Raw genomic sequence first — 26,628 nt, forward strand, 5'->3', positions numbered from 1 at the left:
GCATCTTCTCAAAGCACAAAGCTTGGATCTCTGGCATCATGGAAATAAAGTGTGAGAAATCCATGAATAAAGGACAAATGACAATGATGGTCATATTTAAGAAAGACAAAGGGCATGTGATAAAGAAATGTAATCAAGTCCTCAGATTTATTGCTAAAGCTATTAAGATGGATTTGGATATGCAACTGTTTTGACAGTGGGAAAATGAACCACATATAATTACACAGCTTAATGTTAACATGTATTTGACTGGGAGTGTAAAGCCTAGGTGGACGGTCATTGAAGACATTTTGTTCATTGATTCTCAGCTGAAGGAAGCCCTTTGTTAGTGAGCTGTCTGCATGACAACCTGGAGCTAAATGCATATTTTAGGGCACCTCTCAGTGTACTCATTGAAACAAACTTTCTAGTGAACTTGTTGACTGAAAGTCATTAACAAGATATTAAGAATAAAAGACAGTCAAAGGAGCTAAATATATCTGTTGATGTTAGATTGCCATCTATTACTGTTCTTTGTAAGAGAGAATATTCAGTGAGAAAGTGACAGATAATGTTGTTAGTCACAGTTTCTACACATATAGGAGAGAAACTTATTAGTCCTCACTCCAGGAGTTTTTATTTTATTATTAATAATTTCACTAATTAAATAACCAAAGTGTTGAAATAGTCCATTTTATAGTTTTGGGGATTTTGAAATTAAAAGTTCCAAGGGTAATTTGTAGAAAACATAATTTTACAAAAGAAATTACCCTTAAGTAGTATATTAGTTTTTTTTATTTGACAGAATGAATTAGAGCAAACAATACATAAAACCAAAAAAATCATAAATGATATCAAATATCTTTTGCAAGAGAAAAGTTATTCTGAAAATGAACTACCAGGCAAGCGATTCCTTTCCAGATGCAGGATTAGGAAATGATGTAAGGCAAATAGCACCTTTATCAAAGAAAGCCACTTGGCAGTTTACAACTGTAATTCCATTACTAGCAAATAGAAACCAAAGAGAGAAGAGACTGAGCATAAAACTTTCCAAAGAAAGCATTCCTCTGAAAAATTACAGAGTCTCAGAGAAGATTTTTAAGGACGTTTCCAACATTTGCAAAATAGAATCCCAGGGGTGGGATGGATGACTATCACACCAGCACTCAATTAAATGGATGCTCACACAGAAGAAGAAATTAGAGAATAGTTTCAGTACCCTCCAGCATGAGAACAAAACCTCCTGGAAATGATGTTTCTGATATTTCAGGTATATTATCAAACACCAAACACATTCAACAGTACGTTAGCTCACAGTAAAAGGTAGAGTCCTTTCATGAGATATTTGCTTTTACCTTTCTCTATTCCACCCAAGCAACTAACCACTTCTTCACCAACCAGACCTGTCTTCCATATACCTGCCACAACTCCCTAACCACAGTCCAGAAATTGCTTTTAGAGTTTGATGAACTGATCCTTTAAAGTCCCAATAGAAGAATAACCAGAGGGAAACATTCCTATAGTGAGTAAAGAGAGGAGAGAAAAAAAACAAAAAAACAAAAACCAAAACAAACAAACAAACAAAAAAACGTGGGTACCTTCAAAATAAGATACTATCCGAGGTTCAGAGAAATGAGGCTGATCTGTCCTGAGGAGCATTCAATCTACTCCCACTGGATTGGCATTGTATTGGCAAAGGAAAAAAAGTCACATAGAAGAATATCAGCTAATGAAAGGGTTAGATGGGTTCACGGTGACGGTGGCCTCGGGAAATTTTCAAGTGTCTAAGGCACAAGATTCTCCAATAAAATGGGATTTCAGAAACTCATATTTTTTTTTATAACCATACTGAACTTGGAAGGAAATGGAACCGTTTTATAAAGACTGAAAGAGAGGCAGCATTTTTTTTCTTTCATCCTGCCACAATCCATCCAAAACATATCTATAAAAGTCATCAGAAAATAAAGTGAACTTAAGTTGATAGCCCAAATAAAAATCTCAGTCTAAAGGTTTCCTATGACTGGAAACTTTCAGAAAATGAAGTCAACTAAAAATAAGTAGCCTGGGCTATATACCCCAGACATCTGTATTATGTTAATCACACAGAATAAAAATTTTAAATGTGCATGTTACTATGAGGTCTGAAACTGCTTATCTGCTCAGACCATTGGAATATACTCTCTTAGGTCCCAAGGAGACTGACTGTAAAAATTTTCACGTTCTATATAGCAAGTAGACTACTCATCTAGACAGATGTGGCCCCATTTCATAACCAGTATTCTCAGCTATACACCTTATCTCACTCCACAAAACTAACTGGTTAGATTTTTTTTTTTTTTTTTTTTTTTNGTCCTGGAACTCACTCTGTAGACCAGGCTTGCCTCGAACTCAGAAATTCACCTGCCTCTGCCTCCCAAGTGCTGGGATTAAAGGCGTGCACCACCATGCCCGGTTTAGATTTTCTTATTGTTTGAATTGACTGTGGTAAAATCATTCAGTTAGCTGGCAGAGCTATAACTAGGAACACAGAAAACAAAAACAAAACAAAACAAAACAAAACAAAGTGATTAAACAATCAGTGCTAGTGTCACTAAATGCCAGCAGAGCACAACACAGGATTAGGGAGGGTTTTAGATTCTAAAGTATAAGCTCTGTGGTTACAGCCAACAAGTGCCACTTCTAAAGATCAACATCTACAGACACACATGACAGATGACTCCCCTTCAGATGACAGATTTTGGAGGAGTTTAAACATTACTTTCCAATCCTTAAATTACATCGCCTTGCAAAAATAGAGTTTCCAAGCCTGTCATTTAGTTGTTAGTCTCAACAAGCACTGCCTGCAAGGGGAAAAAAAAAAAAAAAGAAAGAAAGGCTAGAGGATTCTAAAGGCCATTGTTACGATGTGATATTGGGAAACTTCCCACAACACACAGACCAAATAACATGTTATTGTAAGCTCTCAGCTATTTCAAATGAAGAAGTCACTTAAATGAGCTTTATTCCTAAATGTTGGCATAAATCCTAAAACATAATGGAATGAGAGAATCAGAGAATGATTAAAATAATCCTCTTGGTTTTTCCCTATAAATGAATAAACTGAAGCCTATGAAGTCAATCACTCCTATTCAAGGGCCAAGTAAGGTTAGAAGAAAATTTGTCCACTGTTAACCATGGGGATAATCATTTCAGTCTTTCATCTAACACATAGCTAACCACCATCAATCTTTCCTTTCTACCTCCCAACTGTGGATGAAACATGACTAAGTTCAAGTTCCTTCTACCATGGCTGTCCAATCCAGAAGGGTCATACTCTTAACCATGAGCTAAACCAAGCCCTTCCTTTCTTAGATTGCCTGGTGTCTGGTAGTTTGCCACAATGATGAGAAGAATAATAAATACAGTAGGCTTCAATAGGAAGTCCACAGTCAGAACCTGACCTATGTAAATGTTCAGAAGGAAGGTAGCAAGTCAAACTCCAATCAAAAGGAAATGGCACTTTACAGGTCACCAAGTCAATGGATTTAATAACGAGCATGATCTCCGGCAACTAATTGCCACCATTCCTCCAACTATCGCCAAGCACCAACAAAAGACCTAAAAAAGAAAACTCTCTTGTCTTCCAACATCACCTATCAACATGACACTCTCAACCACCCAATTCTATGAGAAAGTAGTCCATACCACAGCATCCAGTCTACAACCATCCTGTATCATTTACTTGTACCCTTTCTCCCTTAACCAGCAACAACTGTATAAACCAAGATAATTGTTTTCCAGATCCCTCTAAGTCTGAATGTTTGCATGATTTCTTCCTCTGATTTAATTGCCAAAAAGCAACCTCTATAAATGAAACAAATCACTCTGCTTAATTTCCTCTGAAGTGCTTAAAATATGAAGGCTTATATTCATCTGAACTACCTATCCAGTGAGCACTTTCAGACAACTTACCTGATGTTGTCATGACTTGCATTGAAATAACCATTTCTTTACATCATATTATATTCTTATTCTCAATAATCATAAAGAATAAGTAAAAATGTTAGCAAATAAATACAGATTGTGAGGAAGAAGAAGCCATTGCCTTACTTTGTTCTATTGTTATTATTTACATATTTTTATGTATTAATATGATTAAATTCTATTCTCAATTAAAGCCCCAACTCTATTAAACAATGACATTATACAGCACCCGGATTTTTTGACATGCCTGTTCTTAGAATTAGCTAACAGATGGTCATTGAATAAATATGTAACCTTTGTTCTTGACATCTTCAATTTTTTTCTAATTGTTTAGCTTTATCATTATGATACCACAGTAAAAGATGTTTTTATTACGTCTATTATGATCATTGAGCCACTTGATGGCTTCTGAATTGGATAATAGAGATATAGAAGGCCTAAGAGGATCACAAATGAAATTTAAACTCAATGGTCCAAAGGATCTACTTGAAAGAATCTATAGAACCATGTCCTCAAATGGAAACAAATGATGGTGTTCAGAGAAAGCAAACAGTTCTGACTTATGAAATCATAGTAGGCATATTAACAGTCTATTTTGATTTCCCATACATATTTGTGTTTTAAGAATATGTGAGTGAGAACACATGAACATTAGGTAGAAATTTAAATAAATATATCTTTCAGTGGAATATCCTCAAATAAATAGGTCTTATAGTCAGGACTTGATATAATATTGCTTGCTAATTCATGAATATTCTATCTGCATATCTCTTACAAATATTTAAATGGTTTAAATCAAAAGCACAAAAGCATTCCATGTATGGAAAGCTATAAAATGAACACACACACACACACACACACACACACACACACACACACANATATATATATATATATATATATATATATATATATATATATGAAATCATTCTTAAAAATATAAATTATGAGTAGAAGGTAGCTCCTACCTGTAGTCCCAACACTTGAAAGGAGGAGTCAAGTTGATGTCTGAGAGTTTTAGGTTAGCATAAGCTACAGAGGAAGTTCCAGGATATCCTGGGCTATCCTGTGAAATTCTGTCTCAACACATCATAAACAAGAAAAAAAAACAAAACTAAAAATCACAATTTTCCTATATAATAAGATTAAAAATATCTGTTTAATTAAAACATTTAAAGTTTTAAATGTAGTGGCATGTGAATTGCATAGAGAGCTGTAGTCCTTTGTTTTAATTGAAGTTGTTTTTAGACCAACAGGGCACAGCAGCATCGAATTTCATCAAAGTTGCTTATGTTCAAAGCCAAAATGCATGTTTTCAGCTGCATTGTTTATCTCTGAGAAATGGGGCTGCCTACAACTCTCAGAGAACAGGACTCCAACTAATTATAACTCAAGGTTCCCTAATTAGTCTTCCATATCTTCTCTTTTCAGATAACAGCCAGCCACAGTGGGTATCAACTTTTTAACTTTCTGCATTTGTATAAGCTTCAGTCCAAATTCTACTTTCCAAGTCTCACTACTCTTTAAATATCATAATATAATAAAGTAAAATATGTGACACTCCTCAGTTGACAGGGAAAGAGAAATCTTTGTCAGGGCAACATGGTTAATTTCTACTTTATATAAAATGATTACAAATGGATGGAGCAGGAGAAAAAAAAATAAAACAAAACAAAACATCTCTTTGCTCAGCAAATACTGTCCTATGGACCTTGTCAAGAGGAGAGCAAAGTGATAATTTAATGTAATCCTTTTTAATTTCTTAGGTGTCTCTTCTCAATGTCTATGTTACAAGTCCCTAACTAATAAGAGCTAGGTAGTTACGTTTTGTTTGATTCTTATTTGGTTTAATGTAGACAGAGCTGATTTTAAATCACATACTCTGCTAAGCCAAGGCATTTTCAGCAAGGTAGCCTTGGCAAATGAGAAGTTATAATTTCATGGGCCCTCAATTTCTCATTCATTATTTCATACATTGAACAGATATTGAATGAACACTTGTTAAATTCCTGGCCATCTGCCCTGTTCTAGGACTATAGCAGTGATCAGCATAATCTTTTAATCATGTAAATTAGAGAGAAATAAATACAAATATGTTGAATTTGCAACAAGGGTCAAAGCATTGATGAAAACACAGAGGGTAGTAAGTGGCTTCTAGGAACTGACACTAATGGTGGTCCAAATGAACTGAGTAAACCACAGGGAAAGGGACATGCAGCAAAGGCCCTGAAGACATTCCCTATGCTCAGAAGAACAGAAAGGAAAGAATGAATTAGAAGGAACATGTGGTGAGCAAGACAGATCCTTGGATACCAAGGGAATGAATGATTTTTTTCTGATTCTCACAAAGAACAATTAAAGGGGTTTTGTTTTGCTTTGTTTTGTTTGCTTGCTTTGTTTTATTTTTTCAGGAAGGGGTGGAATTTAAAGTCAATCTGCTTCCAGGATAGAAGCCAGAGAAGAATAGAGAAGGGGGAGAGGCTCTGAGGAGAGATAAATGGCTAAAGCATGTTAGTGGGAAACTAAAGTAGAGGCAGTGAGAGACCTGTCTGACATCATCAAAAAATTGGTAGAGAACAGTAGAAGGGGGTCTGGCTGCAGACTGAAGACAAAGCAGAAAGGTTTATTCACAAAACGAGTCCATTATCAGAAACTGACAGTTTAGTAATGACTGAAGTTTAGAACTGAACAACCCGAAATTCTTTTACCAAACTTGATAACTCCAAACCTGACCAGGTTCAACCAAGCAGTTGAGAATAGGTAAGTTAGACAGAATCATTGATAGAGACTGAAGAAGAGGTGATGGAGGCTTATTTGAGAATAGAAAGAGGGAAATCTATGTAGTCAATGACAAAGCTGGACAACAGTGTGATGGGTACACTTTCTAGAGTGCACTGTTTCTCTAACACATCCAAGAACGCACTAATTTTCTTGGTCACTAATGTTGTTTTCTGAACAAAATGTAAAGATTCTCAAGAAATGATAGAATAGTAGTTGCATGGTATTTGTAGGAATGACAACTAGATAAAAAATTAATAGGTAAGATTAACAAAAACCTGAAGTTGCAAAGTTGATTCATGAACAAATGTTACAGATCTTACAGTGGTTGCTAGGCAGAGCACATGGGGAAACAAGAGGTGCAGTCTTGGTTCTCAAGAATGTCTACATACATCCTGAATCCTCGAAGGGCTATTTTCCTTACTCCACTACACACCCAGCAAAATGGTTAGAATATTTGTCCATATCCTTGTCCTTGAAATGAGATTGTGATATGTATGACATGTATCCATGTAAGTAATACTAATCCTATGTTGCTCTTATATGTATAAAGCTGTAGCAGGTTGTTACCAGTCCAATTAATTTAAATATTAGTGCAACAGGAGGCCTGTAATAGGACATGGAAAAGGGGGGCTGATCGAAGAGTTGGAGGGACAGAGAGCAACTCAGGACAGGGGAAAGAAGCAAAATGTACGCCAATGAACAGGATGATTCAGATTTATCATGGCTTTAAATAGCCACAGGTAGATATAATTTTGTATAGGGATAAAATAATTGGGGTACCTTGTCTAATCTAGGTGGGCAGATTCTATGATTATCAATTTGCCCTGAAATTATAGTATGGGCATCTTATGAATTAAGAATTTATTGATCCAACTCAATTATTCACAGAGATAGAAAGGCAATTTGCAAATTCATCTAGAATACAAAAACAAAACAAAAACAAAAACCATAGGATACCAAAAACTATTCTCAACAATAAAAGAACTTCTGCTAGAATCACCATTCCTGACCTCAAGCTGTACTACAGAGCAATTGTGATAAAAATTACAAGGTACTGGTACAGTGACAGACAAGTAGATCAATGGAATACAACTGAAGACCCAGAAATAAACCCACACACCTACGGTCATTTGATCTTTGACAAAGGAGCTAAAACCATCCACTGGGGAAAAAAAAAAAACAAAAAATGATAACATATTCAACAAATGGTGCTGGCTCAACTGGCAATTAGCATGTAGAAGAATGTGAATCTATCCATTCATATCTGCTTGTACAAACCTCAAGTCCAAGAGGATCAAGGACCTCCATATAAAACCAGAGACACTGAAACTTATAAAGAAGAAAATGGGGAAGAACCTCAAAGATATGGGCACAGGGGAAAAATTCCTGAACAGTACACCAATAGCTTGTGCTGTAAGATCAAGAATTGACAAATGGGACCTCATAAAATTGCAAAGCTTATGTAAGGCAAAGGACACTGTCAATAAGACAAAAAGGCAACCAAGAGATTGGGAAAACTCTTTACCAATCCTAATTCTGATTGAGGTCTAATATCTAATGTACATAAAGAACTCTAGAAGTTAGACTCCAGAGAAGCAAATAACCCCATTAAAAATGGGGTACAAAGCTAAACAAAGAATTCTCAACTGAGGAATACCTAATGGCAGAGAAGCACATGAAAAAAATATTCAACATCTTTAATCATCAGGGAAAGGCAAATCAAAACAACCTTGAGATTCCACCTCACACCAGTCAAAATGGCTAAGATCAAAAATTCAGGTGACAGCAGGTGCTGGCAAGGATGTGGAAAAAGAGGAACACTCCTCCATTGCTGGTGGGATTGCATGCTTGTACAACCACTCTGGAAATCAGTCTGGTAGTTCCCCAGAAAATTGGACATAGTACTACTAGAGGATCCAGGAATACCTCTCCTGGGCATATACCCAGAAGCTGTTCCAACTGGTAATAAGGACATATGCTCCACTGTGTTCATAGCAGCCTTATTTATAATAGCCAGAAGCTGGAAAGAATCCAGATGTCCCTCAACAGAGGAATGGATACAGAAAATCAGGTACATTTACACAATGGAGTAGTACTCAGCTATTAAAAACAACGACTTTATGAAATTTTTAGGCAAATGGATGGATCTGGAGAATATCATCCCGAGTGAGGTAACCCAGTCACACAAGAACTCACATGATATGCACTCACTGATAAGTGGTTATTAGCCTAGAAACTTAGAACACCCAAGATACAATTTGTAAAACACATGAAGCTCAAGAAGAAAGACTAAAGTGTGGATACTTTTTTCCTTCTTAGAATGGAGAACTAAATACTCATTGAAGGAGTTACAGAGAAAAAGTTTAGAGCTGAGATGGAAGGAAGGCCCATCNAGAGACTGCCCCACCCAGGAATCCATCCCATAATCAGAGACCAAACCCAGACATTATTGCATATGCCAGCAAGTTTTGCTGATAGGACCCTGATACAGCTGTCTCTTGTGAGGCTATGCCATTGTCTGGCAAATATAGAAATGGATGCTAACAATCATCTATAGGATGGAACACAGGGCCCCCAATGAAGGAGCTAGAGAAAGTACCCAAGTAGCTGAAGGGGGCTGCAACCCTGTAAAAGGAAATACAATATGAACTAACCAGTACCCCCAGATCTCGGGTCTCTAGCTGCACGTGTAGCAGAAGATGGCCTAGTCGGCCATCATTGGGAGGAGAGGCCCTTGGTCTTGCAAAGATTATATGCCCCAGTACAGGGGAATTCCAGGGCCAGGAAGCAGGAGTGAGTGGTTTGGGGAGCAGGGCAGGGAGAGGGTTTGGGAACTTTCAGGATAGCATTTGAAATCTAAATGAAGAAAGTATCTAATAAAAATTGTTTAAAACAAACAACAAAAAGATACAATTCTCAAAAAACGTGAAACTCAAGAAGGAAAACCAAAATGTAGATATTTCAATCCTTTTTAGAAGGGGGAACAAAATACCCATGGATTGAGTCACAGAGACAAAGTGTGGAGCAGAGACTGAAAGAATGACCATCTGTGGGGCTGTGTACCAGAGGCTTTCCATGGAGATCTCTGGTCTAGCCTGATGAGAGAGTTCCTGAGAAGGGAAGCAAATGGTGGCAGGGAGGGGATGTCACTTCTGCTATTTCTGCTGCTGAGGTTGGCTCCATCTCTGCTGAGCATCTAGGTTACTCTGTTACTCTGCAGTTACTCTGTGCAGTCCTCCACTGAGTCAAGTTGGGTCTGGCTGGGCTGACTAAAGACCAACTAGCCAGTGAGGAGTGAAGCAGGGCTTTAGGCAGCACTTTGGGAGAGCAGAACTCTTCCCAAGTGTTACAGCTTTTTGGACAGAAGGCTTGGGCAAATGAGTAGTTCTCGCACACCTTTAATCCTTCTGGATAGTATTCTTATATACAATTTTGGGGTGGGTAAGGGTCTGACAGCAGGTACTTCTCATTGGTTTGATCTGAGAGCTTTGGAGAAACCTTATGTGCATGTGGGAGGGCTTGGTGCTGCCCCTACTTGACTGATGGCCACATACCATTCTGTGGGGGTTGGGGGGCTGTGGAAGGCTGTAGCTACATGACAGGACCCAGGGACCCAGGAGGCATGGCTGAACACCTGCAGTTCCATGCAGGTGGAAGTTACCACCCATTGTTTCTCCAGGGTTCCAGACCTTTGCTCAACCAACTGGGAACCAGGCTGTCTGTGCATAGCCCACTGCTCTACAACCTTCCATAGACTGCCTACCTGGAGATCCATCCTATATACAACCACCAAACCCAGACACTATTGTGGATGCCAACAAGAGCTTGCTGACAAGATCCTGCTGTAGCTGTCTCCTGTGAGGCTCTCCCAGTGCCTGACAAATACAATAGATGCTCACAGCCATACATTGGACAGAGCTCAGGGTCCCCAATGAAGAAGCTAGAGAAAGTGCTCAAGGAGCTGAAGGGATTTGCAGCCCCATAGGAGGAACAACAATATGAACAACCACCAACCAAAGAAAACACATGGTGGAACTTGTGGCTCTAGCTGCATACGTAGCAGAGGATGGTCTAGTCCGTCATCAATGTGAGGAGAGCTCTTGGTCCTCTGAAGGTTCTATGCCCCAGTATAGAGGAATGCCAGGGCAAGGACGCAGGAGTGGATAGGTTGGTGAGCAGGGGAAGGAGGAGGAAATAGGAGGTTTTCAGAGGGGAAACCAGGAAAGGGGATAATATCTGAAATGTAAATAAAGAAAATATCTAATAAAAATAAAAACTAATTTATTGATATATAAATCTGACTGATTAATTATAAGTTTCTAGAGTTTTGTTTCTACCAGGTTGCTGGGTATTGTGGCTGCTGGCCGCAGTGTGGGCGGTCATCGCGTAGGGCTGGCATGGCAGTGACCTGCCAAGGGACTTTAGTCAGTCAGGCACAGTTGTTTCTGGAGCTACTGGTCAGAGAGGCCACAGAGTTGAGAATACCCCACTGGTGCCATGTGTTACACAGTTGACCAGTATAGCACAGGAACTTGATTACATGCAATCAAGATAACCTGGACAAAATATTAATTCATGCTGGGATTGGCCAAACACAATAGCATGAGAGTTCATCATGCTATAGGAATGGTATGCAATTTAAGACTAAAGACTTTCTTATTTTCTGGAATGTTCCATTAGATGGGTTTTTGTTTGTTTGTTTGTTTGTTTGTTTGTTTGATTTTGTACTATGATTGACCATAAATACTATATATATATATATATATATATATATATATATATATATATGCATTGAATAAAGGAGGGCTGTTTAATTTTGTCTGGGATGCTGCTCTACTCAACCCAAATCTCACAGAGACTAGATTTCCATAATTCCCTAACATACAATCAATGTTCCTTAGCCATCAACTTCAGAGTTAAAAGGTGAATTACTTGATAAGCTGCCCGGCCTAAAATGTAGTATTTCATATATTTTTTTTTAATGTAAAGAGTGGTGAGGTTGGGCATGGTGGCACACGCCTTTAATCCCAGCACTTGGGAGGCAGAGGCAGGCAGATTTCTGAGTTCGAGGCCAGCCTGGTCTACAAAGTGAGTTCCAAGCCAAGGCTATACAGAGAAACCCTGTCTTGAAAAACAAACAAACAAACAAAAAAATAGGGGGGCGGGGGGGAGAAAGCAGTCCACTTAGTCTTCTTTCAGCCTTCACAATGGGAATATTTGGTCTGTCTTAATACATTGAACATCACATTGTCTATATATTTGTGCTCGTCTATTGGTGAATTCACTGTTTACATCAGCCTCCTGGTATATCTTGGAAGTACTCTCTAGTGTTCTTGTGTATGAAAGCATGGCTGTAGAGATGTAGTTTTCCAGGGAGAAAATGCAAATGAAACATAAGCTTTGCTCATGCGTGGATTTCAATGTCATTGGCCATGAGTTCAAAATTAATGAATCAAAAGCACTCAAATATCTCTAACAATGTAAAGTTATGTACTGTTTGATGATGAAATGAGGATTATAGGGGGCTTAGTGGATCAATGACTCTGTATTTATAACTTTTGTAACGGTACACTATAAGTTGCATGAAGACTAACTAAATGGTTAGCTACATGGTGCAAATATAGTAAGTGTATACTGGCTCCCTAGTTAGTTACATCTCTGAGGTTTCTGAGAGCAGCAATAAAAGCTGCTGGATATGGATATTCTTTCAACCAAAACTAACAAGAATCACATATTTGCATAGGCAGTAGAAACTCTGCTGAAAAAATAAATTTCCAACAATAAAGGCAGAAATATTCAACACCAATAAGAGATAGAAGATCAACAAGTCACAGAATGGCACTTACAATATGCTGAATTGGGAAAGCATCACTATAAAAGATAAAGCAAGAGTATCTGAATTCTTTATACTTTAAAAAATAACCAAAGCAAAGCCATAACATCAGAAAAAAATCTGCCAATTTGAATAGAAAACATGAACATTTGAAAATGACAAGAAAGATGCATGAAACCTGAATAAATTATTGACTCCACGGTCACAATATACTAATATACGAGGTCTCTCTAGTTAGTTATATAAACTGACTAGTATTAAACATTTGGCATTTGATCTAATGACAAATGAGTCAGAACTTAGAGGGAAAATAATGAAAGAAAGAAGTATAAATTACAGCTATGGAGGTGACTGTAGACCATTGAGGTTTGGAGAAGACAAGAAAGAAGAGAAGAAAGAGATGGAAGGTACCATGAGGATCATTTAAATATGTTTAAAGGGAGGCACAAGGAAGCAAAGATTTAATCCAGGGACAAGAAAATTAGAAAACATACGCAGAAACCTCCATGAGAAATGCTTCCTAGGAGAAACTCTCTGCATCATATAGAAATGAAAGTGTCTTATCTTTGTACTACATGAAATCTAGGCACCTCTAAGTGATTCATATACATAATTCTTCTAATATTGACACTTGTTGCGAAAGATTCTGCTACCTTTGCTTTATATTCCAGGAGCCTAAAGCATAAGGGACACATTCTTTCCCAAACCACATGGCTGGTAATTGGGAGAGTAAGTGAAAGCCTAGATAGATTGGCTCTACTGTCTGGGACTTGAATCCTAAACTTCACACAGAATAATCTTTTAAAGAATGAATGTTGCAGAAATATGCACTTAGGCCAATGAAAAAAAGGCAATAATCAAAGAGGCAGTATATAAAATATACTCATAGAAATCACTTCTAAATGTAAAGATCCATCATAGTTTACATTATACTGCTGTGATAGAACAACCTGACAAAACCAACTTAAGGGAGAAAGGATTTATTTTAGATGATAATGTCAGGTTACAATTTAGCATTGTGAGAATGTCAAAATAATGGGAGCATAAATCAGCTTATCATATCATATCCACAGTGAGGAGAAGAGGGAGGATAGATGCATCCATGCTTGACCTTAATTTACACACCTACGTTCCTAGCCAGCATAGTATTCAAAGCCAATGGATATTACCACCCATAGTGTACTGAATACTCCTTCATCAACTAACATAATCAAAACTCCTACAGACATGCCCACAGGCTAACCTGATCAATAATACCCATCACTGGGACTTCCTTCATAAGATACATATATGGTCCCAGAAAATAAATTTTAAATACTAAATTATCTTAAATTATGAAAGTAGTGAACTTTTAACAACTAATAGATCCTATGGAAAGGGTAACCATATGTACCAAATGATGAGCCCACCAGGTTCTAATAAACAGTTTCATATACATGGCCACATAGACAGTCCTAGTGAAAACCAGAGTGGCATAAAACAAACAAAATGCCATAAATATAGAAAAATGACCCATAGGGAAGACTATGGGATAACAGAGAGGAGAGGGAGATATAAGAAATTAGTGGGTGAAAGTTAAAAAAAAAAAAGGAAGAAATCTCTATATTTGTATGAAGTTCTCAGAGAAAAAAACTGAACCAATTAACAACATATGCAAAGATTTTTGTTCCCAATATAGCTGAAAAAGCATAAAGCAATGAACTTACTCTCAACAAAATATATCCTAAAATTAAACCATGGAATTTTAAAACTTAAGGTCTTTGGGTCTTTGACTGACAAATGAGAAATAAATATCCGAGCTAGCGAGAAAATGTCATAACAGATATTAAAACTCAATGTAAGTGTTCAAGTAAGGAGTTGGCAATCTACCAAGACGTACATGTAAATGCCAACAGGAAATAGATTTGGAAGATTTGAAATGGTTGGAAGGAGCACCTATCCCATCTCAGTTGCTCAAGACATATATCCCAGTAGTCATACATAGAAAACCAAGGGGAAAAGGCATAAAGTTTTCCAATCAAAAGACACATGGTTTGAAATCCATGAAGTAAATGGGATATGAGGTAAAATTTGTTCAAGAATTAAAAAAAAAATCCAAAATTTCAGAATTGTATTACAGAGGATTTCACTATATTTCCTTAAGAAAAAAAAAAGTGCACCCTCTATTTAGTATACCAGCAATCAAAATGAGATCAGAATTCCCAAGAACAGCAACAGAAATCAGTCAGGGAGAAACAGATTTAATATTCTGATTAAAGTACTTCCAGCACAGTATATGGTCCAGTCTTTCAGTCAAGCACACACTTGTAACAATTTTCGGCAGACAGTCAACTCTGTGGACACTGTACGCTAAAACTCTGAACATCAGGAATGAGGAAAAGAACATCAGACTCATGACTAAGAAGTACATAGAACAGGGAGGGAATCAGGAAGATATGTATGTGTTGTGTAGGAAACAGTCTGAAATGTCATATTCCAAACAGCCTTAGGACATGTTGCCCAAGAACACTGCTAAAGGCACTGATGTTGCTCAGACTCTGAGGGGGGGGAGGGGGGAATGCAAACAAACTGTCCTCAATTGGGCACACTTCTGTGTAAGAAAAAGAAACTATTTTTCTTTCTCCCACTTTTCTCTTATTCTTCTGTTCCCTCTTCATAATACTAGATTATACTCTCCATGTAGATGGACTAAAAGGTTGAAACTAGCATCAAAGTCTCAATAAGGTTATTAAACCACTGTCAAAGAACAAATGACTCAAAGCAAAACCAAAAGTGCCAGAAAGGTATTTCATTAAGAGCATCTATAAAACTTAGGATATGGTTTGAAACAATGGCTCAGCTATTGGAGAGGACCCAAGAGTGGTTTGTGGTACCCATGTTCACTATACCTCCAGCTTCAGGGGATTCTACACTCTCTTCTGGCCTCTGTGGACAAACACTTCACGCACACACGCATCACATGCATGAAGATGCAGACACACACACACACACACAAACACACACACACACATACACATACACAGAGAGAGGGGGGAAGAGGGAGAAGGAGAGGGAGAGAGAATTTTAAAAATAAATAAATATTAAAGAAAAGACTTTTACATTTGGGGTAAACAGCATGTCACATAGTGAAACTGTAATCCTATTTACATATTCCTAAATCAAGAGCAACTCTGCAATCCTCATCTAGAACTATCCATTCAATGTTGTATTTATGTATACCAGACTGAATTCAGTAAAATATATGAAAATCATGTGGTAGGAACAAGGACTGACAAGGAAACAATCCCAAATTCTCTCAGAAAATGCCTTTTGTAAAGTAGAAAAGACTAAAATGTAACTAATACAGACTTTGTTTTCATCAGTAAACTATGGACTTTAGCTCCTGTGGTCCCTCTGATCCAGTTAACTGGATATTTTGGAATAAACAACTAGAGAAATCTCTCTCATAAGACATGAAAAGCCAAATCCTAAGGATTGAAGGTTTCTATCTGGGAAGTCAAATGTTAAAACTATTAGAGCTTCAAGAGAATAACATTTTCAGTTCACAATAAAGACAGAAAACAATTGACAGAAATCAGGGAAGATAACTACAGGGTAAAAGACATCTTTTAAAACACAAAGCTAAGAACATCTGATCATTTGACTGTGTTAACAAAAGAATTAACTGTTGGCAAGCAAACAATATATGTAAGTGATGAGAAAAGTCATCTGGAACATTAAGACACCCACATCTGGGAGAGCAGCTAGGAACTAGGTAGCTGATGGCTGCTGGTGGGGTGGAGTTATGTTTCCTTGGAGCTGTAGGGCTCCTAACTTGCCAGTGCTCAGGTGAATTATCACCACATCACAGACATGGAGATAGCATTAATTGACTCAATGGTTATTAAAAAGAAAAAGACAAAAGAAAACATGAAGGTGGGAGGGGTTGTGTTGACTGTATGCAGAAGACATTAGATTAGGGAGAAGGAGGTAGATATGATGAAGATACTGTGCATGTGAGTGTGTGTGTGCGCGTGTGCATGCGCGTGTACGTGTGCACGCGTGTGTGCGTGTGTGTGTGTGTGTGTGTGTGTGTGCGTGTGTGCGTGTGTGTGTGTGTGTGTGTGTGTGTGTGTGTGTGTGTGAAATCATCAAATGATTTCACAGGTATTCCTAAGCAGTGGTCTGCCGGAGTAAAATGTTATCCATGTATGCATTGTGTTAACTGCCACTAAAGAATTTAAAATGGTATCATACTTTTAAAAGTCTATGCACATGTAGTCAAAGTATGGAAAAATGCCCAGACAGTAAAGGTGTTTAAGGACAGTAACCATCTATGTAAGCAAGGAGGGAGATAAGATCCTCAGCAGAGTTTGTTTTTTTTCCTCAGGAAAATAAATGGCATCTCAGATCTTTCAAATTCTAAACAATAACTGGCTGGTAACATATTCTTTATGTTTTCTTCATGCCATTAGCACATCCAGTATAATTCATAGTTTTATAAATGCATTCCATCTCAAACATAGTTAAAAGAAAATCATATTATGATCAACAATTATTTTACAGTAAGGTAAAATTAATTGATTAGAGTAAGCAAATGTGAACGTTTGAATATAATTCCTCAAACCTTCAGAGTAGAGAGAAGAAACAGAGATGAAAAACTATACACATTTGAAACAGACACAAATAACTAATATACGTGCATGTGTGTGTGTGTGTGTGTGTGTGTGTGTGTGTGTGTGTGGTGTGTGTGTGTGTAAATATCACACATTCTTTCACATATTTCTTCTGTCAATAATTTGAGTATTCCACAATTTACTGAAGGGGGGTCTGACAATTATCAAAGAAACTGGTATTGTGGACTATGAATTGAATAAATATGTTCTAGTTTTACTACCAACAGTAATTCAAAGCACCTTAGAAATCAAACACAACTATATGACGCAGCACAAGGCAAGGCCTGGGCCAAGTAGTGGGAGTGGGTGGGTAGGGGAGCAGAGGTGAGGGAAGGGGTATAGGAAACTTACGGGATAGCATTTGAAATGTAAATAAAGAAAATAAATAAATAAATAAATAAATAAATAAATAAATAAATAAATAAATAAAAATCAAACGCAATGTCTTTGTATTTTACCCATATTAGTGGGTGATGGCTCTGTTTTCACCCATTCACTCATCTGTGCTGAGCACAGCAGAACTCTCCACCTCACTGATGAAAACAAAGAGCAGTAAAATAGCCCAATGTGCAGCACAGACTCGATGGGATAGGGAGTACTGTTCAGTGGCAACGCTTGCCGTGCCTTTACCTTCGGGAAAGACAGTCGTGACTTCTCTGAATTGCAGTTACCAGCGTCGTGTACACACAAACATCCCACCTTTATGCCCCCTTTAATTTACATATTGGTATTATATTCTGTCTTCATATCCAAATTAATCTAATAATTATTAATCATCTTTCACCTCTGTACAATAAATGATTAAGAATAACTTCCTTCATTAACCTCTTCACCAGAATCTATATCTCTATCATATTAATTTAATAAAACACACTTTGTACTTTACTAATGTCATGTATTATGAGGCTTATGTGCAAGACTGCATTCTAATTCTTCAAAATGAATCACTCAGGGAAACACCAAAAAGGATATAAAATACCACAATTACTGTATACCCAGACTGATATGTAGCCAGATGCCAAGAATAGGAAATGTTAAAACATTTAAGACCGATCAGAATGCTGAAGGAAAAGTCCAGGGTCTTTCTGAGTTTGAGTTTGGGTTCTGAAAGTGAGAACCTTTATCCTGTTGTGGTACATGCCCATTCAGAAAAGCAAAGACACATCCAAGAAAGGGTAAGACAAGACAATAAGGGAAGAAGAGGAGATGTGAGGGTCAGAAAGAAAAGAGGTGAGGTACTTTGAACTTTGTCACATTTTAATAATTTTTTTATGGATGCCCAGAATGGAAGGGTCAAGGGCCCTTTTCCAGGTCCATATCCATTTCTTATATATATACTCTCAGACAGCTATAAAGAAGGCTAAAGTTAGTGTTTATCTTAGTTTGGGTTTATTTAGGTCAGAAGACCTTAAATCTAGGCCACACCATCTAGTAACAAGAAATGTAATAAGACATGAAAGAAGGAATCTATTTTTTCAAATTTATTTAGTATTATTAATTTTTTACTCATTTACTTTACATCCCACTCACTGCCCCACTTCCCATTACTCCCTCCCACAATCATTCCACCCCCTCCCCTTCTCCTCTGAGCAGTTGGGGCTCCCCTTGGATGTCTTTTGTGTTTTTACATACTAGCCCTCACTCTCATTAGCAAGTTCACCTATCTTTCAGTGGTATTAAAATCTACTTCTGCATGGTATTTGTATTATATAGGAAGTGCTTCTGGGGTGAAAAAAATCCAGCCCTTGAGGTAGAAAATTCAAGGTTGAAGGTAGAGTATGCCAGGTAGGGACTGAGGAATGCTGGGAGAACATGGAGATCAAGTTTCCTTCTCCTGTCTAGAGGAGATGAAGGGATAAAGAGTGGATCAGAGACTAAAGGAAAGACCATCCTGAGTCTGCCCCATCCCATCTGCAGACACCAAACCCAGACGCTATTGCTAATGCCAAGAAGCACTTGCTGACAGAAGCCTGGTTTAGCTGTTCCCTGAGAGGCTCTGCCAGAGCCTGAACCAATATAGCTGCGGACGCTCACAGCCAACCATTGGACTGAGCATGGAACTTCAGTGGAGGAGTTAGAGGAAGGACTGAAGGGGCTGAAGAGGTTTGCAGCTCCATAGGAAGAACAACAGAACAACCAACCAGAACCCCCAGACTGCCCAAGGACTAAAGCACCAACCAAAGATTACACATTGAAGGACCCATGGCTCTGGCTGCATATGTAGCAGAGGATTGCCATATCTGGCAAAATTGGGTGGGGAGACCCCTAGTCCTGTGAAGGCCCGATGCCCCAGCGTAGGGGAATACTAGGTGGGAATGGGTGGACAGTTGGTGGAGTACCCTCACAGAGGCAGGGAGAAAGGGAGTGGTTAGAGGGTTGAAGGGGAAACTGGGAAGGAAGATAACATTTAAAATATCAATAAATAAAATAACCAATAAAAAAATGAAAAACTCTATTTCAGCATTCAAAAACCAGCTGAGACAGACAGTATGCACTAAACAACTACCAGATTCTTGGCCTTAGATTTTGTAGAGAGCTGTTGTAGCACTAGTCAAATAGCCTATAAGCCATTCTAATAAATACACACATATAATTTATTCTATCAGTTCTTTTCTCCTAGAAAAACCTAAAGAGATTCAATACTCAAGAGGTTAAGGCAGAATTATTCAATCAGTTTTTGAGTTTAAAATAATCACATCTTGTCTAAATGACCACACAGATTCATGAGGTTCATATATGCATTTTAAAATATTGGTTTATGTATATGTACAAATGTAAACTTACAGGCAAACTGGAGTCTGGCTTCTCTGCTCACTATTGTTCCAAGAGAATTCGTTGCAAAACACTGGTAACTTCCTGTATCCCAATTTCTGTTAGGGTTAATAACTATGAGATTTCCTCCACTCAGTTTGTAACGATGGTCCAGACTTGTATCAATATCACTGCCATTCAGCTGCCACCTGAAATGTAAATGTAAATGTTATTTCTCTCCTTAGCAACCTTAGGCTTAAATAGATGGCACAACATTACCAACTCCACTGTAAGCACTCTAAGTCTGGAATCTTAACACTCAAGAGGCTGAGGCAGGAGGACTTTTGTAAGCTTTAGTCCAGTCTCAGCTACTTATTAAGACCCTATCTCAAAAGCATGCAAAAAGAACAGATATGTCTTTTGAAAAGCAAAGAGTAAAGTTTAGGAGAAACTTTTGCAAAGTAGCATCTCAAAGTTAAAGATGCTTGAGGGTTTTCAGAAGAGCTAGGGATAATTTAGCTTGTTCACTAGCTCACATGGGAAAAATTCAGGCTGGGTCTATGTGAGTGAAGATGGAGCAGAAACTAGAGGTAATTATCTCAGAAACTTCAGGCCAATCTCATGTTGACAACTTAGCAGGGGGTAGCACATTTCTTTGATTTATCTGGCCTGACTGAGCACATTTAATAAATTAATTGGTAACTCTTCAACTCTCCATTTCAGTTTGTCTGAGTAAAGACCTATCCTGAGGCATTCATTCCCCTCCTTTTTTTTTTTTTCTGAAGCCTACATAGAGCTTTTTACACAACAATGCACTGCAATAAAAGAACCAAATACCACCTGGGGACAGAAATAGTGGCAGCACAAACCCCAGGGACACAGTCATTAATGCAAGAAAAAAATTTTTTAAAGAAAACTAAAAAAAAAAATCTTATCTTTAAATAACTTTTAACTGAAAAGTGAAAGTGTTTAAACACTAAGTATGCTGGCACACTGAGGAAAGCCTGCCCATGTGCCATGATAACAAGGATACAGCCATGTTGTGACTGATAAATCACTCACCTCCTAGATAACAAAAATCAAACTATAAAGCTACATTACACATACATTTTAGCATATTGCAATACTAGGATCAATTGTTCAGCATAGGGATTTTGAGAAAATGGCTAATGTAATGCCTGCATTTTAAAGGATAATAACCATTGTATATATTATGGAACACGAAAAATGTTCTAATTTACAGAACATTTAATCTCCTTTACTAATGTCTGTAACCCCAAATTGAAAGTAGACTGCAAATGTAGTGGTGAGAGATCTAAGTAGGCATACAGGTGACAAGATACCTTCCAGTACAAACCTTAACAAATTAAAGGTCTGAAGTTTAAAAAGGGAATTGAAGCCTCTGATAGAAAATCCATATTGGTGATTGATCACTTGGATCAATTACTTAGGTATCAACTTTGTTACTAGTCTGAATAGACATCAATATTTAGTATTCTCTCACTTATTTAGAAGAAGGGGGTTTCTCCTACACAGAGCAGAAACCTGTAAAAATAATTTGTACCTGGACAGGGAGATAAAAAAAAAAATTCCCTAAACAATATCTTGTATGGATAATAATAATGAGGTCAGTCCACTTATTTCTTATGAGGGTTCACCTTGATCAGAAGAGCATTCTATCTCCAGAACATGAATAAAGATTCAGCCTACAATGGAAATACTTTCTACAAGTGCCTAATTTCCAGAAAAATTAAAAGATTAGAAATTACCCTAGATTAGACAAAGGAAAGCTCTTGGTACAAGGGATGCTAAAAATCACTTTTGCAACTAGCAACTGGCAAGACAGCAAGAAAGTTATTGAAGACAGGAAGGACCTAAATGTGGAAAAGTTGTTGAAGGGGCCTTAAAGGTCTATGTAAGAAGGGAGGAAGAAAACGAAAAATAAGAGGCACATGCATGGTTGGGGGAAAAAAAAACAAAAAAAAAACAAAAGACAAAACAAAACAAAAAACCAAACAACAACAACAACAACAACAACAATAACAAAAATAAGAGAGTGGGAGTAAATCAGAAGTCAGAAACTGAAAGCCCATTGCACAAAACAGAGTTCCCACAACAGGACTGAGACAGAAGAGAGGATTCCATAGAGGAATGAAAGAGCAATTATTACAAATATGGGAAGAAGGAAAACTTAAAAGAGAATGGTCCATTTTAAACAGAAAACAGATAATGGTGACTTTCAATGAGTTATAATGGGGCAGATGGTCTATTATCTAGAAGGATACCACCAAGGGTCCTGTTAAATTTTTCAATGGTAGCACAGAGGGAGGAAATACCCTTTCAGATATATTCTGTGGCAAGTGTCTCTTCCCTGTCTGTTCCATCTCCTAGATCTCTTTTTAGACAACGCCTGCAAGTCTTGGAAGTGAAGGGTGTCGTTTTTTTGCTCCTATAATAGAACTCGTTGTCGTCGTATACAAAACAGGGGGACATGCATGCAACTGTTTATCATCCTGGATGTAGGAAGAGCACAAATGACTCAGTAGAGGACAGGTCTTAAAAATAGTCAATGCTGAACTCTATATGGCTTTGCAGCTCCTAACTTCAGAGCAGATCAGAGTAACCCTGAAGTTTGGGTAGGACAAGGAAACCGTGAGTGTGCTGCAGACTGCACCAACTCTGAAGTCTTAAAGCCTTGGGGATGCAGTTAAGAGGAAATAGCACCCCATTCCTTAGGTAGAGAGAACACAGTTGCTCCCGATTACAAATGGTCTTCTGGAGAAGGTATGCCTTAGGCCTTGAATGTTCCTCTATACAATGCTCCTTTTAAGACAACAGAATGAGACTTAGGCTAGTCCAAGCAGACAGTGTATCAGATAGCCCTTATCAGGAACCCAGATGTCACAAGTCCTTATTCCATTTCTGAAAATCCAATATGATCACAAGAGATTCAGTAGGATTATCTCAGTGATGCTTTCTGGGATAGTCCTTTGGCAGAAGACAGCATAAAGTTATTTGCTGCACATGGTGGAAGATCCAAAGAAAAAAAAGGGAAGGAAGGAAGGAAGGAAGGAAGGAAGGAAGGAAGGAAGGAAGGAAGGAAGGAAGGAAGGAAGGAAGGAAGTATATGGACAAAGTATTCTTCTTCAGAGGACCACTGCGTCCCCTAATTTGTTTAGCCAAATGTCCCAGGTCTTTCAAAATTTAGGATCCTCCAAAATAAGGAGGGTGTATTAGTCCTGGGAACAACAGAAAGAAATTATTAAATCAACAATAGCCTTATTACATTTACTTGGGGGATGGGGACTCAGAGTTGCTAAAAAGAAGTTACACTTTGCGGGAAAAGAAATAAACTACTTAGGTAAGTTGGTTAGTAAAGAGAGTTGAAAGTTATGCCCCCAAAATGTGGAGTAATTAAAACTGCACTCCATAAAACCAAGGGGACTTAGGAAATTCTTGGCCTCCATGGGGCTTTTAAAACTTTGGTTTGACCCTTATACTAAAGGCCACAATGAGAAATTCCCAGATTAGGAGCCAGATCTTCTGTGGGAGGCAAAAAAAAAAAAAAAAAAAAAAAAAATCCATCTGCTAAAATCTTAAACCAAGAATTACTAACTGTTGTTCTTGCTCTCTTCAGACAAGTTCATTCATCTTCCAAGTGTGGACAAAGATACCATTTCTGAAGCCACTCACTTGTGATCATAGTGGGAAAGGCAGATAATAGCATATTTGTTAAAACCATTAGATCATATTTCAAGGAGAAGACTGAAATACATTGGACGAGGAACTGCGACTACGCTCCTCACTAAGAAGAGCCAATAGTTAACCTTCAGTGCCTGTCTTATTATAAATACCCTTCAGCAAGTAACAACACTCCTACAGCAGAAGGCTGGAAGGAGGTTAACAGGCTTTAGAAACCCAAAATATGAAGCTATTCTGTCAGAGAAAGATATTTAATTCTAGTCACTGACAACCACTTAAACCCTGTAGAGTCCCTAAATGGAGGGACTCCTTCTGTGCCTTCTATACCAAACCAAGGTCTTCCAAAACCTGGGAAAAAACTCTGTTTCCTCAGGGATCCAAATATTTACAGACAGATTCTCCCAAGAAAATCAAAGGGAATGACATTATGGGTACTCTGTGATTGATGGGATTCAATAAAAAAATTATTGAATTTGAAAAACTTGACAAATAACTTATCAGTACAAAATATGATTTATTTACCTTAAACCAGGTCCTGGAAAACTCAAATGTAAAGGTGGGGAAGGTATATGTGTAATGGAATGCCTGAAAAAGCTCCTACCTTTGGAAAATTCTGCTGAGAATGTGGGCTAATTAATAATAAAATGCAACAAAGGATACAAATAATTATTTGACCAGGAATGAAAATCTTACAACTATATGAATGAACTAGAATTATATGCTTTCCTAGGCACCAAAGAGGGCATAATTTGGGAGCCCAGGGAAACAGAATCACCGATAAAACAGTCAAGTGCGGGTCTGGAATGGGTCAAATATTCTGCCATCGCATTAAACAAGAGTGACTGATAGGTTTGTGTGGCAGGGAGGTCAGCATCCCAAGTGGTCCCATGATGAATATCAGGATGCTCTGAATGAATGAATGCAGGATCTTGCTCTTCCAGGACAGGGTGGCCTAGGAACATTCCTCCTAAAAACCTTTGTCCCTTCTGTTCCCAGCCACAAAGGAATTGAGGCAACACCCACCACCAACTGTTCCACTTCCCTTTGGGAAGAAAATTTTACAACTCTTGATTTTAAAGAAGCAGGGAACAATGGTTATTCTTGGGCAATACATCTGTACTATGAGGGCCTCTGTGGTTTAGAGCATTTGCAACACTGCATCATCTTAGCATTGCCTGGACACTATGGTGGTACTATAGTGGACCTTTACTAAGATTTTTCTCAGCCAGAGTGAGGTATGTACTTTGGTCCAACTGGCTTTCTTTTTTACCCCTCCATTTCCCCAACTATCTCCTTAGTTATCTCCTCAAAGAAAGGAGTTCATGTCTCCAGAAGGGTCAGTTAATCCACATATTTGTATAGATTCAACAGGAGCATCATGAGAAATCTCTAATAAATTAAAAGTAGGAATCAAGTAGGATTTGAGTCAGTGCTACCCTAATAGTCTGCTGTAACTAAAGATGCAAATTGTGTTATATATATATATATATATATATATATATATATATATATATATATATATATATATAAAATACAGGCAGTAAATGAAGGAATTTCTGTAGTGACAGGTAGTCTGTGTTGAAATTGGATTCTTAATAGCATGGCTCCTGGTGCCACTTTCATAAATTCTCTTCAGGAACTAATTCCTTTACCAAGTGAGTCAGCTGGAAACTTGGGAATCCAAGTTTGAAAATAGAAATGGGTAATAAGCTTAGTCTTGACCTCCTGTATTATAGTCTAAAGTCTTGAATGTGATTGGATGTCATGGGATCCCATGAATAGGAGAATTAGTGCAAACTGCTATCACATGGAAAGCCCCTACCCTATTCTAGAATGTTCATGTGAGTAGTTCAGATTCTGGAACGTCAAGCACTGTGAATTGAATTTGAAGGAAAGACAGAATGTGTATTGTAAAAGAGGGGGGAAACTGTGGGAAATGTAAGAAAATGTAGTATTTGCTATCAAAGAGTGAAATAAGACAAAGGAAATGCCATCTTTAAAGAACAATTGTAAAACCACAATTGGACAAAACTCCCTTCCAAGTCAGCATTTTTCTGAAATAAAAATATACTTATAAATGGAGGTTTCCCTTGTAACTATGTTGTTTTGAATTAGCCAACAGCAGCACAAATGTGAAGCAGAGCTCTGACCCTCCGGGGTTGAGCACAGGATGCCTAGCATTGAGGTTAAAAACCCAATGGCTGTTCAGTTGGAATGGCTTGCTTGCTTGCTTTTGAAAAGCTATGCCCCCGTTCTACAGAAGCAAAACGATTTTGGCGAAATACTTGGAATCACGATGTGCTTATTTTTCTGCAATCCAAGACCCATTCTTAAGACTGATTCTCCCCCAGTTTAGTGAACATGAGAAAAATATCCAACTTCTCTGAACGTAAATCTCTCACTTGTAAAAGAAATAAAATTCCAAGTTCCCAACTAGATTTGCTAAGGAAACTGCATGCAATGGTGGCAGGCACTCCTTCTGAAGGCAGATAACAAACACTGCCAACACAGGAAATGGCTCCCCTCATGGCCTCATGACCCTCTCTGCCCTGTACTCTCTTGCTGCTCTACTTCCAACAAGCACCTGCTGGTTCTGAATCTCCTGCTTCATTCCACCCTTCTGGTCACCCCCTCTCATGTGGAACAGATTGACTTGCACATACTGTTTCAACATTTGTGCTGTCCCTGAGAAGCTATCAAAAGAAGGATGAAACACATGCTAGACTTGGCTTGTGAGGAGGAGATCTGATAGGAAACCAAATAATAAGTGGGTTTACTTCTTGTGGTAAATATGGTTTGTCAGCTATGGATCAGCACAGTGAGACTGAACAGAGAAAACGTTTCTAAACTGAAATTAGATACACTTGATTTTTATATACTTTTGGGTCATAGAAAATGTCAAATGTTCTCTCCCTTTCTCTCTCTCTCTCTCTCTCTCTCTCTCTCTCTCTCTCTCTCTCTCTC

The 26,628-nt window shown here is 37.9% G+C and overlaps 1 protein-coding gene across 1 annotated transcript in view; it reads right to left on the reverse strand.

Moving 5' to 3' along the window:
* The window catches only part of Cntn3 (contactin 3), a 372,106-nt gene that overhangs the window by 210,871 nt on the left and 134,607 nt on the right, over window positions 1-26,628 (reverse strand). The window contains exon 4 of the mRNA XM_021190014.2: window positions 19,996-20,171. Coding sequence (XP_021045673.1) covers window positions 19,996-20,171 — 176 coding nt within the window. The remainder of the gene's footprint in view (window positions 1-19,995; window positions 20,172-26,628) is intronic.

Source organism: Mus pahari, chromosome 2 (assembly GCF_900095145.1).
Source record: "Mus pahari chromosome 2, PAHARI_EIJ_v1.1, whole genome shotgun sequence".
NCBI lineage: Eukaryota > Metazoa > Chordata > Mammalia > Rodentia > Muridae > Mus > Mus pahari.